This window comes from Ambystoma mexicanum, chromosome 11 (assembly GCF_040938575.1).
Source record: "Ambystoma mexicanum isolate Mex_15411 chromosome 11, UKY_AmexF1_1, whole genome shotgun sequence".
In the NCBI taxonomy this organism is placed as follows: Eukaryota; Metazoa; Chordata; class Amphibia; order Caudata; family Ambystomatidae; genus Ambystoma; species Ambystoma mexicanum.
Genome location: NC_090934.1, coordinates 1,327,909,212 through 1,327,924,182, shown reverse-complemented (window position 1 = coordinate 1,327,924,182; position 14,971 = coordinate 1,327,909,212). Strand labels below are relative to the sequence as shown.

The 14,971-nt window shown below is 45.9% G+C and overlaps 1 protein-coding gene across 1 annotated transcript in view; it reads left to right on the top strand.

Moving 5' to 3' along the window:
• Positions 1-14,971, top strand: part of MYO5A (myosin VA) — a 937,291-nt gene that overhangs the window by 684,713 nt on the left and 237,607 nt on the right. The window contains exon 25 of the mRNA XM_069624847.1: positions 4,751-4,864. Within this exon, the coding sequence (XP_069480948.1) occupies positions 4,751-4,864 (114 nt within the window). The remainder of the gene's footprint in view (positions 1-4,750; positions 4,865-14,971) is intronic.

Genomic DNA, 14,971 nt, shown 5'->3' with positions numbered 1-14,971 from the left:
CTATATTCGCCTAGCTGCCGATACAGTCCGTTATGGAAAAGACCCCCTTTAAATTGTGCCCTAAGTGCAATAAAAAGTTCCTGTGGGTCGATTAAACATCTTGTTTGTAATTTGTGTCTCCCGCGAGACCACGTCGAGGGTTCTTGTCGAGCATGTAGGCTCTTCAAGCCCAAGACATTAAAGGACTGCCTTACTAAACGCTGGGCCCACCACACCAGGCAACTCGAGGCCATGCAAGTTGAGGGTGCCTTCAGCGACGGCAGCAGCGCCACGGTATCCAACAGCAAAGGCGACAGAGTTACTCCGGTTTCCCTAACGCAGGGCCCACCGACCACGAAAAGACAAGCCGGCGGCCTGTTATGGGGTCAGCACCCGATGGCGAAGGTGCTATCACTACATCCTCCACTAAACACACAATCCACAGCCAAGACTCGACACATGTGTCGAGCAAACGGCAGCGCACAACATCTAGGGAGAGGTCCATTGAATCGCTGTCCTCTGGGCGCTCCAGATCAAGATCGCCACACGACAGGCCCCGGCCGTCGAAGGACGGTACAGGCATCACGTGCAAAACCACTACCGGTAGTCAATCGTCCGCTGATGACGCTCCAGTTCAGCCCGCAACCGAGGTTCGACATTCTACGTCGAAACGGGTACAAGACCCTATACAAGCGGGACTAGCCCACTTAGTCAAAATACACGCTCCAGAGAGCCTGGTTAAAAGTCCTCTAAGACCCCTCATATGGATAAGACCCCTCATAAGGATACGTCTCAAGAGGTTAGGCCCACTCATAAGAGTAGGGATCCTCAAACAACAAGATTCATTATCTTCCACCCTCAAGAAGAAGGCTCCTCCTTCTACTATACTGCCTCCCAGACCTGACGATATGGGACTCCCTTCTCAACCATTGGTCATTCTTGGCTCTGCCCAATGGTTAGCTGAAGATATTGCCAGGGTCATGAGGAGGATGTCCTTCATGGCCAACATATATGAAAAGTACCCTGCCGATTTCTCAAGCTTCCACTCCACCCCACCTACTACAGCACCATCTGCGTCCCAACCTCCTGCCCAACCCCCTGCTAGAAGGTCTCGCCAGGAGAATCCAGTGCATGACAGTCATTGATCTCTATGACCCAGACTGCGATCATGAGGACCTCTCTATCCAAGAGGTGGCAGACCCTTGATACAGGGATAATGAGGATGAGGAGGGTGATCCCGAGACAGATATGTATATCGTGGATTCTCCTGTTGATTAGGACCCTCCGGTAACGGACTCGCCCATAGACAATCAACCTCTGCTAAATGAAGTGCTCATCAAGGTGGCGGAGAATTTTCAAATAGCGATGCAGGAAGGCCAACAGGATAAGGATTGTGTGGTTGAAATCTTAGGTGAGAAGAAAGCTATCACTCAGTTTATCCCCCCTCCTCGAATCTGTTCAGCGAAAAATACAGTCCTCGCTGGAAACTCCTAATCTTACACGCATAGAGAAGCTGTTTAAACCTGCCCCGTCTGACCCGCTAAACTTCAGAAGTCAATTGAAGCCCGACTCATTAGTTGTCACTACAACAAGAAAAGGGCTGGAACTCCCCTTGCTTCCACTGATGCTCCACCTGACAAGGAAGAGGCTATATACAATGGGCAGGAAGGTAGACTCTTCCGCGATGTTTCAAACTAGAATAGCTAACAATTCAACCTTGTTATCTAGCTACAACTGCCATAAATGGGACGAGGTCTAGGCCTTACTGTCATCGGCCCCCTAATCCCTTAAGTCTCAACTAGCCCAGGTGGCCGCAGAGGGCAGGGCAGTTTCGAGTGCTTATTAAAAACCAATCTTGACGCTGCCGACAAGGCCGGCAGAATAATAGCAGAGGGGACAATTATCATGCTTCACCCCTGGTTAGGCCAATCAGAGTTTAAACCGGAGATGCAAGCCCCACTTATCAACCTGCCTGTTGAGCCCAATGTGCTCTTTTGTAAGGCCATCGAGGAAGCCTTAAAGACAGCCAAAAAGAAGTACGAAACTCTCAAGTCATTCGGCCAACTGACCAATAAACCTACTGGCCAAAGGGGAAACAGCAATTTTCCTCGCTCACGAGGCCAAAATTCTCAAAGGGGCTCCAACTACAACCAGAACCAGAATACTTGTTGGGGAATCAATCAGGGCCAGTCCTCTCAAAGCTCCCCAAGAGGACTGTGCAGATCCTGTGGTCTCGGTAGGGGCTCCTCCTCCCGAGGGGCTACCCGACCTCAGAAGCAGTGACTATCTGCTCTAGGTGCCCTTCCATGCCTCTCCAGTAGGCGTGCGCATTTCCAGCTTCACCCACGCATGGGAGGGAATCGCCTCAGACAGATGGGTGCTGTCCATTGTAGCAGGCGGATATTGTATAGAGCTTCTCAAACAACCCCAGAGACATCCCCCACGCCAGAAAACCCATTCCAAAGAAGACCAAAGAATCATACTCTAGGAAATTGCCACACTGCTCCACAAGGACGCCATAGAAGTCGTCACGTCCTATCAGGTAAGCAAGGGTATTTATTCAACTTACTTCCTTGTACCAAAGAACGATCTAACAATGCGCCCAGTATTAGATTTGCGCCCTGTAATCAAATGTCAAGCTACAAATGTTCTGCATTACTAAGCTACAAGAGGTAATCTCTCTACTAAAAAAGGGGGATTACATGGCAACACTGGATATGAAAGATGCCTATTTTCATATTTCAATGTTACCAGCGCACAGAAGATTCTTGCATTTCAAGATGGCGAAACAGCACTACCAATTCAAGGTGCTGCCCGTCGGAATAGCATCTGCTCCAAGGGTATTCACAAAGGTACTGGTGGTGGTGGCAGTACACCTGCGCAGGGTGGCAATCCCAGTGTATCCTTACTTGCACAACTGGCTGATTAAAAGGCAGTCTCCCCTTATTTGCATGCGAAACATTCAAAGAACTATCAACCTTTTCTTCCAATCCATCAACGAGAAAAAATCAAGCCTAGTGCCAAGCACAACCAAGCAGTTCCTAGGAGCTGTTATAAACACTGAAGAGGGGTTGGTCTTTCCGTCAGAGAAGAGGGTCCAAAACATATTACTGCAAATACAGCATTATGAGGAGGGCCACCAGATAAGGGTGCACAAAGCTATGCGTTTGCTAGGCATGATGGCATCTTGTATTTACCTGGTACCTCATGCGTGCCTGCGCATGCAACCCATGCAGGAGTGGTCTCGGGCAAGTGGTCAGTGGGACGATCTAGTGGTTGTTTCGCCAACACTAGTACAAAATCTTCCCTGGTGGACAAGAGAAAATCTGTTGAAGGGGAAACCCTTCTACGATCCGGAAGTACAGGCGATTGTCACAAAAGACACCTCACTCGCGGGATGGGGGGGCACATTACCTTCACCACACATCTCATGGTCTGCACAGAACCACATCAGTCTGTTGGAACTACTGGCAGTATTCAAAGCCCCTCAGGCATTCGAAGTTCACTTAGTGAACCGATCTGTCCAAGTCCTGACAGACAGCACTACAGCAATGTTTTACATCAACAAACAGGAGGGTGTGGGGGGCCACACGTTCTCCAAATCTGTCCAGGCTTGCACAACAAATTTGGAAATGGGCACTCAAACGGAAGATATTCCTATCGTCACAGCACATTCCAGGGGAACTCAACTCTCTGGCAGACTCACTGAGCAGAGATCGCCCACCAGAGGAACACGAATTGCGACTAGACAAAGGGGTCGTAGAACACCTCTTCTCTCAATGGGGTTACCACACAATAGACTTGTTCGCTACAGGCAAACAGTCAATGCCCAGACTTCGCGTCCAGGTATTCGTATTTCTGATGCTTGTATCTACTTTGATTCACATGCGCCCATCCTTCCTCCCCTCGGAGAGAAGGCTCATGGATGGTTATGAACTTGTCTGATACGTATCTGCCAGGATACTCCTGTACGCGCGCTAAACTTCATGCTACCTCATGTCAGAAAAATAACAATCTGATGGACCTCGACGCGTGTAGGATCCTGGGTACAGTGGACGTCACACTAGGGATAGTATTACTGGCACGCCCTGTTGACATCCCTTTTCGAGTTTCGGAAACAACAACTGTAATACTCCGCAGCTGCCACTAGATGTCGGCCTATGCACAGCATGCAACTCTAAGCAGAAACAAGCATCTGAAATACGATTATGGTGAGTAATTTATCCCATATACACACACACACATGGAAGTCGCCCAAGGGTTCTTTGTAAACGCTATACCTGTCAACCCAGTGCTTTAGGACTGCCTCCCTTTGCCTACTTGCTAATCGCATACCAAGCTTAAACAAAAACACCTAGGAAATCAGGAAATCACGACACGTATTGTTCCAAAGGGATATGTAAAGGCTGTAAAGGAGCATATCTGTGCTTTAGTTTAGCCTATATAAATGAATACATTTTGAAATGGCACAAAGAAGGAGCACAGTTAGAAAACATAGAGTGGAGGTCACCATTGTAAATCTATCGGGACAATGGCAAGCTCTTATCAAAATATGCTTTTATATCAAAGGCATTTGTTTGATTTGGAGTGTAGTGAATCGAAATAAATACATTGATTCTGCACTGTATTACAAGGAACCTCTTGTCACATGTGCTGGCACTGTAACATATCTGTAACATATACCCATTGTCTGGAATGAAAGTATATTTCCAGCCAACAAGCAGGGAAAATATGAGATGGTGACTTGTGCCTTTTTGGGTTTTTATTTCAGAGCATTCCTAAACCTGGCCACCGAAGGACAGATTCCACGCATAGCAGCAATGAATCAGAATACACTTTCAGTTCCGAGGTCACAGAGAGCGAGGACATTCTCATGAGAGGAGAGGTAAGATCTAAGATTGGTATATCATTTTGAATGTATGCTAGAGGTATACGTCTATCTCTCAATGGCTGTTGGGGCAATAGGACAACTCCCGAATTGCGTGCCCCTTTCCTGATGGGTGCACTGTGCAGCTGGTAGTGTTGACCAATGTTAATGGCCCAATGTTCTTTACAATGCAGTTTGCCACGCACAGATTCTACTTTTAATTCACAAAATCGCGAATCAAGAATGTGGGTGCTTATTTTCTCCCAGGCCTATTTTTTCCGCCAGCCACTTCGCCCCTTTATTAGTCTGACAATTGACAGCATATACCAACATCCAAATACTTAGTATGTGCAATAATAGTCTATGTGGATTTGCTGAACTGTATGCAGTCACCATCTTTCCTGATGATATCTGGAAGGCAGCTTTTTGACGCAACAGCCTTGATGCATGAAGGCCACCCTGCAATTACTGTGTTCTGAGGGCAACCAACACTTACTTGGTAAACACGTTTTCTTTTTTTATTACGGATAACACTTTGCATGAGTGATTGGGTGTTGGATAGAGCAGGTTAAATTGTATCCAACCACAAGTCAGTGTATCTTTTATAGAATTGGCACATTCTGCTTCCATTTGGGAATGTTTGCTACAATGCGGGCATGTCAGTGGTGCTTTTTGTTTTTCCCTTCCAGCATAACTGTTATGTATGCACTCTTGTATTTATTGACCATATGGTTTCCTGCTTGGAGGTAAAAAGTTAGATAACAAAGTCAATATCGGTTTCAATTGCACATATAAATGTTTTTTGTTTTTTTAAGACTGGGTGATTGGGGGCGTGGGTTTCTTCTCAACTGGGCTTGTAAAACCATTCTACAGCTTGCCTGGGGCAAACAAGAAGGCATGTTACCGGTTATTGCTTTTTTAAAGTTACAGATTTGGGCTTTCAGAGCATAATACATACGTGGTCTGAGTAGGTTTAAATGTTTTAACTAGGAAGCCTGTTCCTACCTTATTAACTTCCCTGTATACAATGCACAGTGACTTGAAGCCCACTTGTGCATCCACAGGGAGCCAGTGAACGGAATTGACTGGGGGGGGGGATACAAGGTACATTTTCCTGTGCCTGGGCAGCATACGTGCCACTGTGTTGAGTTTTCAACTGCAGATATTTCTCACGGACAATATTCTGACTGGCTACCATGATACCTGAGGGGGCACAGGCAGTACTGTGCCCAACATGACGCCAGGATTATCATTGGTTGCTGGTCTAGATCCTAAGCCTAGTTATTTTAGCCAGATATTTAGAGACCATTCCTACAGTGGTGCAAGGGGTTCATGTGTATTCATGGTGGTTTTGAAAAGGAGTTGGCCATTGTCAGCATAATTAAATTACCACATGCACAGATTGTGTACCGTCTCATCAAAAAAGATAGATGAAAGCTAAACAGAAGTGGTTATACGAATGAACCTTGCAGAACTCCACAGTTCTTATTATGGGCAGTAGAAGTACAGATGGGAAGATAACCACTTTTTGTTTGTCTGGTGGAAAAGTAATTTACCAAAAACCATATTTCCAATCGGAAAGCCGCATAACTAGCTAAGTTAAAGGGATGGTGAATCTAAGCGACCCTTACCTTCAAAACACCTTCCTGTGTCATTTGTTGTGGAAAATGTGGAGTTTTGTCGAATTTTCATTGGTAGGCAATGGGCATGATTGATGTTATGCACCAAAACTACTGTAATGTATTCCTAGTCACCGGGCTAGTCAAGATGGTGTCATATTATGCCTCTGCTAAGGGTATCAGGACCCTTCTCAGAGTGGGGGTGGGAGGATAGGAGATTTGAAAAGTAACTGGGAGGGAGTAGAGGGCAGGCTTTAGAGGCTACAAAAAAACAGACCTAGAAGCCTGAGAGGGATAATAGGTAGGTGTTGGGTAGAGTTTTCAGTTTTATGCTAAATCACCTTCACATGTGAGATCCCCAATACTTTTTGCTGGACTTGTGTTTTTTTTGTCTGTGTTCCTGGATGAATGGAAACATTTTTTCCCACTGACCCCTTCTTTTACTCTTGCTATGGGAGTCCGTTTTGTATCTCTCCATACCTTATTTATGGAGTCCTGCTTTCCTCCAACTTTTATAGGCATCTGTAATTTACTTTTACAGCTCGCAGCACATTCTGCAGTGTTGCGGGGGAGCTCTTTGGGCTTACCTTTTTATTTTATTTTCCAAGTGAGTACTAATGTTCCCAAGGATGGGGGATACTTTTTAACCTTTGAGATCAGCACACTCCACCTTATGCTAAGGGGTTACACTGTATCCCCTTTCTCACTACTCCTGTAACATTTCTGTTAGCGACAAGCATACCTGAATGACTGGTGGCAGTGGACATGTTCTACTCACTTTTTGTGACATTTTTACTTGCAGGCTGTGCTCCGAGCCCTGGAAATGCACAGAAGGGTCACTATTGACCCAAAATGATGACTGTATTCTTTATTGGCCATTTCTTGTGTGCTTGCCCTTTCTTGGTCCTTCTTCTGTTGTGCTGGATGTGGGGAGGTCCTGGTTTGAATTTTGTCTTCGTTAAGAATCCTTTGTGAGGCTTGCTGAAGCTCCAGAGTGTCTGTGAGGACAGGAAGCAGGAGAGGATACCAAACCTACGCTGGTCTTTGTCTTCTGACAAGATCAGCCACCCCCCAAAGTTTGAATGTAGCACGAGTGCTGATTGTCTGGGTTCCGGGTGCACAGAGTCGATCACTGGAACTAAATCCGAATAGGAAGTGGAGAAGAAGACACCTGCTGCTCCTTCCAGCGACCGGAAATTCCTGCTGAGCGTCCGCTGATGCTAACCCTTTTTTGCATGCAACAGAGGAGCTCCGAAGAGGACGACTCCTTCCCTTGGGCTGGATGGGAGCAACCAGTTCTAAGACAACCTGCAATTTGAGCCATCCCACTTCAACCTCTGCGACCTTCCTGAGCTGCAAACCGCCAATACCCTGGGACCTGCAGCCATCCTGTAGTGCATAGTCTGCCAAAGAACAAATACTCACAAAACTTTGATGGACTCCTTCCGGACCTCTAGAGTCAAGATACCACTCCTCACAGTCCCCTCACCAGAGTGCAGGACTGCAGAAGCGAGCTGAATCAACCAGGCGATAATCATTCTTTATCTGGTCTCCTGAAAAGGGTGCCAGAACCAGAGCCGCCAGAAGCTATAAAGAATCCTGTCCTAGGAGCCTTTCCTCTCAACTGCTGCTGTGCAATCCCTTCCAGATTCCCTCCTTTCGTCACCACGACCAAGGAACAGGAGACCGGGGTCTGCCGCTGCCTCATAGTGAGGGCGTCCGCCTGCATCATCTTCACTGCTGGGGTACTGTGAAACTTGAGGCAATACTTATCTAGAGTCGTTTTGCCACTGCTGTGTTGCCGAGGGGGTAATTCATGCATTTGGGGGTTCGCCTAGGCCTACCAGTGGCATGCATTCTCTAAAGTCCCTGAATCCTTTTTCCCACAAAACGGCTATTTGCTGCTGAAGAATTCCACATAAATACTTGACTTTCTGCAGATAATGCCTTGCCTTTTTGACCTCCAATCTGACTCTGAAAGACTGCATAACTAGATAGGGATGGACTACTAAAGAAGTATGCTCTGTAAAAGGATTACAAAGTAACTTACCTTGTGGTGTTATTGTTTCATAATATTCTTTCCCTCAAACAAAGTAGTACACGCATTGTAAAATGCTTACCTGTTTGTCTATTTTGTACCTTCAGTTTCTTGCTGAAACAGAATGTTCTACAGTTTACTACAAAGTGGTTTTTACTTTCCTTGAATTGCATACTGCCATTCTGTCTTTTTACACTGGGATTTACTTACCAGAAGCATTGTATTGGTATTATATTATGTTTGTTTATTGTGATGGTACTTACCTTTCTGAAGATGGGTGTGTGTGGAGATATATTTGGGAGGCTTGTGAATCTGCTTAGATCACATGCTGTGCATAGTACGACATTAGTGGTAGTCGCAGAGTATTACAAGATTTGTCGACAGGGCGTGTTAGTAATACTATTCCTAGTGATGTGTACTGTACCCATGGTCCTTCACACGTCGAGGGTCCTCCGATTGTTTCTTTCTGCCACCATGGTTGGTCACAACTTGCAGAGTTCCTTTCCAGGCTGATGCCTTTGATTAGTTAAAGGTTTAATTGTAGACTTCTTTCTTTACTGTCCGCTTTTGACGCAGCGTCATCCAACTTCTCGATAGCCCTCGAAGATAACTCCATCATCGACGGTAACCCTAAAGACAGCTCTGCTCGTGGGTCTCACCTTCTCCAGATACTGCTCGCTAATCTGTGCAGAGTATGTGATCTAAGCAGATACAGAACCACAGAAGGGATACATTACTCACCGTAATCATATTTCTGATGCTTGTATCTGCTTAGATTCACATGTGTCCACCCTTCTTCCCCTATTGGAGTCAAAGCCAATGTTTTCTGGTTTATCACTGTTTCTGCTTCATCACATCTGTACTCATGCTACACTTCATGCAACCTCATGTCAGAAACGAACAATCTGAGGGACCTCAGTGCGTGAAGAACCATGGGTACAGGACATGTCCCACTAGGGATAGTATTACTATCACACCCTGTCGACGTCTGTTTTTGACTTTCGAAAAAAAATCTTGTAATACTCTGCGACTACCACCTAGATGTCGGACTATGCCGAGCATGTGAATCTAAGTAGAGACAAGCATCAGAAATACGATTACGGTGAGTAATGTATCCCTTCTGAGGCTTGTCGAATCTGCTTAGATCACATGCTATGCATAGGCCGACATCTAGTGGAAGCTACAGAGTATTAAAGGTGTTGTTTTGGAAACTCGAAAGGGGACGTCGACAGGGCGTGCCAGTAATACTATCCCTAGTGTCACGTCTACTGTACCCATGGTGCTGCACACATTGTGGTCCCTCAGATTGTTTTTTCCCACCATCATAGTCTGTCGCTTATCGCAGAGTTCCTTCTGGCTAGCGCCTTTTGTTGCAAAAAATTCAATCTAGTATATTCTTTCTGTCCTCTGTTAGCCATTCTCCTGCAAGATCTTCGGCGACGGCATCAAGGGCAAACTACTATTGTTGGTGACTACACCAACTCATTGGCACAAACCTTTCATACAGCCTCGGAAGGCCTCAACGGGCTCGGCCCTCACAGTAGGAAAAGTGGGTGGTGGTTCATTCTTTAGTCTCTCTAAGAAAATCCATATTCCCTTCTCCACCCACTTATTTCACCAGGTTGCCTGAAAATCTCACCGACTGCCCCCTCGCATGCTGAAAAATGACTGTCGAAGGATGTGTCGAAGGCCTCTTCGGAAACTACACTGAGCTCAAATATGAGTTAGCTTATCCTAGAAATGCGTCCCAGACATGCTATTGAAAAGTCAGACGTTGAAGAACCATAAGTCTTCTGAAACACAGGGAGAGGCCTCAAGTTTAAGGACTTTGACCCAGGAGGAAGGCGCCATTTCAGGGCAATGCGCCATAAAAAAAAACCTGCACCAGAACTAACACCCACCCCGCAAGTTCATCACAATGGACAGCAGAAATAATTGATAGTCATGAGACGGATGTCTTTCCTGGCTAATTTCTTTGATGACCACCCCGAGGTCTTAGTAAATCTTCAGGGTGCCTCACACAGCGGGCCAGCTACTACTCATAGCAGGTCAGCAGTTACCCAGCCCACCACCAAGAGAGCCGGCACAGACCCCACACAAGCTTCTATCTCGTAGCAGGACTTGGGGCAACTTGCTTATTGTGATACCATGCAAGACGTCAAAGACACTGGAACTTACACTGACCCAGAAGACCATGGGGACATAAGTGATGTCGACCAATTTTATGATGACAACGAGGATGTCTGTCATACAGTCACCAGATCACTCAGACCACCGGTGGCAGACTCACCAGTGGATAATCAAATACAGTGTAATGACCAGCTCCTAAAAGTGGCAGAATATTGTAAAATTGATACACAACAGACACAGGCGGACAAGGAATTTGTTCAGGACATACTGGTGATAAAAAGTCTGCTACCCAATTCATCCCCATACTTCAATCAGTACAGAGGTGCTTCCAACCCTCTCTAATTACTCCATATTTAACATAGGCAGCAAACCCGCGCATTGAAAACATTTTCCGGCCAGCTCCCTCAGACCCTCTTTACATTAGGGGACAGTTAAAACCGTACTCTTTAGTGGTAACAACTACTAGAAAGAGAGCATGGACGCCTCTCCCCGAAGCCCCTCCTTAGAAGGAGAGTAAAAAAGATTTACACTTTTGGAAGGAAGGTAGCCTCTTCAGCAGCTTACCTGGCTAGAATCGATAATAACATCACTTTATTAGCTAGTTACAATTGTCACAAGTGGTATGCGATGGCCAAACAAATGGCTTCAGTCCCAGAGCCCCTGAAAACACAACTATCACTCTCAATTGCAGAGCGTAAACAAATAGCAAACTGCATCCCCAAGAACCACTTGGATGCAGCAGACAATGCAGGAAGAATAATAGCAGAGGACACGTTGATCAAACGCCACGCGAGGCTATGCCTGTCTGGCTTCAAGCTCAAGACTCAAGCTACTCTCCTTAATATGCCCATAGAGACCAACGTGTTGCTTGGCCAAGTTGTGGAAGGCGATAAAGAGCGCATAAGAAGAATGAAACCCTAAAATCATTAGGGCACCTCACCAATAAACCCTCCGGACAAAGGGGGGGCTACAATTTATCACTGTTTTAGAGGGCAAAAATCTCACAACGTGCATCAGGTTACAACCAGGGTCAAAGCTTGTTCTGGGGTTCATCACAGGGACATTCCTCACAAAAAGGGTTTCAAAGAGACCAAAGAAGGTCTTCCTTCTTTAGAGGCGCCTCAACACCCCCCCAAGCAATGACCACCCGCTACAGGTTCCCTCCCATGCTACTCCATTAGGATGCCGCCTTTCATACTTTACCCAGGTATGGGAGGGAATCACCTCAGACCGTGGGTACTTTCAACCGTGGCGGGCGGTTATTGTATAGAACTGTTACAGCAACCCACCAACCACCCACCAAGACAAAGGAACACCTCCAAGGAAGAACAGCATATCCTGTTGTAAGAGGTGACAGCTATGCTATTAAAGGGTGCCATAGACGACATCCCAGCAATATTTATTCAATGTAATTCCTTGTGCCAAAAAAAACCTCACAATGTGCCCAGTCTTAGACCTGCACCCTGCACACATCTATGTCAAGCCACAGAAATTATGCATGACGACGCTACAGGAAGTAATCCGACTGATAAAGCGAGGGGGACTACATGGCAACTTTGGATATAAAAGATGCATACTTTCATATTTCAATGTTCCCAGCGCACAGAAGATTCTTACATTTCAAAATAATGAACCAGCACTACCAATTCAAGGTGCTGTCCTTCAGCATAGCATCCACTCCAAGGGTATTCACCAAGGTACTGGCAGTGCTGGTGGTTCATCTACGCAGGGAGTCAATCCCAGTGTACCCTTACCTGGACGACTGGCTGATCACAGAGGAAAATCCCCCAAATTTGCAAGTGAAATACCAAAAGAACAATCGATCTTTTTCAATTGGGTTTCTCAATCAACAAGGTCAAGCCTTGGACCAACAGTTCCTGTCACAGGAGCTGTCATAAAAACAGAAGAGGGTTTACTCTTTCCCTCGAAAGAAATAATACAAAACATACTGCTGCAAATACCTCAGTATCTAGCCGGTCGCCAGATAAAAGTACGCAAACCACTGCGCCTGCTCGGGATGATGGCATCATGCATTTACCTGGCCCCACACACCACACGATTGCGCATGTGCCCAATGCAAGAGTGGTTGGCGAAAACAGTGGTGTCAGGCATGCAGTCAGTGGGACCAGCTAGTGTACCCTCGTACAAGCTCTATGCTCAGTGCAAGCGGTTGTCACAACAGACGCATCACTTACCGGGTGGGGGGCCCCATTACCTTCATCTCAAAGCGCATGGTCTGTGGACTCAAATCGCAGTCCAGAATAACTTCAACTTTCTGGAACTTCTAGCAGTACTCAAGGCATTACAATCCTTCCAATCACACCTGCCAAATCAAACAGTACCAATAATCTCAGACAGCACCACTGCAATCTTTTACAGAAACAAGCAAGGGGGCACACATTATCTAAGTCTGTCCAAGGTAGCACAAAAAATATGGAAGTGGGCACTGAAGTTGGCATGTTCCCAACATCGCAACACTTTCCAGGGGAACTCAATCCTCTAGCGGACTCACTAAGCCAGAGATCCTCTACCAGAAGAGCACGAGTGGCAACTCAACAGAGATGTCGTAGACTACATTTTCACATTATGGGACTACCCCCATTAGACTTGTTTGCAACAAGATAAAACAAACAATGCCCAGACTTCGCATCCAGGTTTCCCCAACACGACTCCAAGGGGAACGCCCTGTGGTTGAACTGGTCAGGGAAATTTGCCTACACAGCCCCTCCACCCCCCCCAACTCCTCTAATGAGCAAAGTGGTGAACAAGATGCACCAAGAACAAGTGACATTAATTCTAGGTGCTCCTATGTGGGAGAGACAACCTTGGTATCAACATCTGCGCAAACTGGCGATATGCAACCTGATTAAACTTACGTGACCCTTAAATATGCTCACAGAGCAGCACAGGGGGATGACATTAAACCCTCAACCTCAGTCTATGAACAGCCAGCTTGGCTCCTAAAGTCAGAGAGTTTGGCCATTTAAATCTACCTCAAAGGTAAATGGAAATCCTGAGAGGCACGTAAACCAAACACTAGACGCTGTTCCTTTAACAAATGGAAAAGATTTGTAATTTGGTGCCAGTCAAAACAAATAAACTCAATAGAATGTACTCTATCACATTATTCATTACATGCTTCACTTACTAGACTTAGCTGGTATTTAATTCAAATTTTACCTAGCGGCTCCATCCGCGTACACCACTCTAAGTAAGCTGTCCTATTGGACAGTACCAGTCATTAAGGCATTCATGGAGGGAGTAAAAAGACTCCACCCTCCTATTTCAAACCCACAGCCAGGTGGGACCTAAATGTTGTACTTGCAAATCTCATAGGACCCCCCCTTTGAGCCTATGTCCAGCCTTAAACATCTCACATATAAGACTGCTTTTCTCGTGGCTATCACTTCCATAAGAAGAGTCAGTGAGCTGCAAGCTTTCAGTGCAAAACCCTTTCTTTGTTATCCATAAAAACAAATTGGTATTAAGAACGCACCTGAGGTTTTCACCCAAGTTCATTTCAAAGTTCTGTGTCAATCAGACAATTGAACTACCAGCTTTCTTCCAAAATCCATCAGGCCCGGCTGAGAAAAAACTCCATACAGTAGATGTAAATAGGGCTGTCCGTTACTATGTAAACAAAACCAGACCGCTAAGGAAAACTGACCAACTGTTTGTCTCCATAGCTCCAGGCAGGGAAGGAGACCAGTTGTCAATGAACGCTATCGCCAGATGGATAGTCAGATGAATACAGCTCTGCTACACTCTATGAAATAAAACACTGCCTTTCACACCAAGATCTCACTCCATCAGGGGTATAGGAGCTACCTTGGCTTTTATCGCAAACGTCTCGCTGGACGCCATTTGCAAAGCAGCTACATGGAGCTCTGTCCACACTTTCACTCAGCACTACTGCATTAACACTCACTCTAAAGCAGATCCCCAGGTGGGACAAGTGATGCTAAAACATATATTTTCCTCTGTACCATCTCACAACCCACCACCTTCTCCAAACACTGCTCGCTAATCTATGCATAGCATGTGAACTAAGCAGATTTCACAAGCCTCAGAAGGGAAACATTACTCACTGTAATCGTATTGCTGATGGTTGTATCTGCTTTGATTTGCATGCGCCCAACCTTCCTCCCCTTGGAGTAGGATGTGCATAGATGTTTTCTCGGTTTTATCTGATACATAATCTGCTTTAATACACCTGTACTCGAGCTGCACTTCATGCAACCTCATGTCAGAAACAAAACAATCTGAGGGACCTCAACGCATGAAGCACCATGGTTACAGTGGATGTCACACTAGGGATGGTATTACTGGCACGCCCTG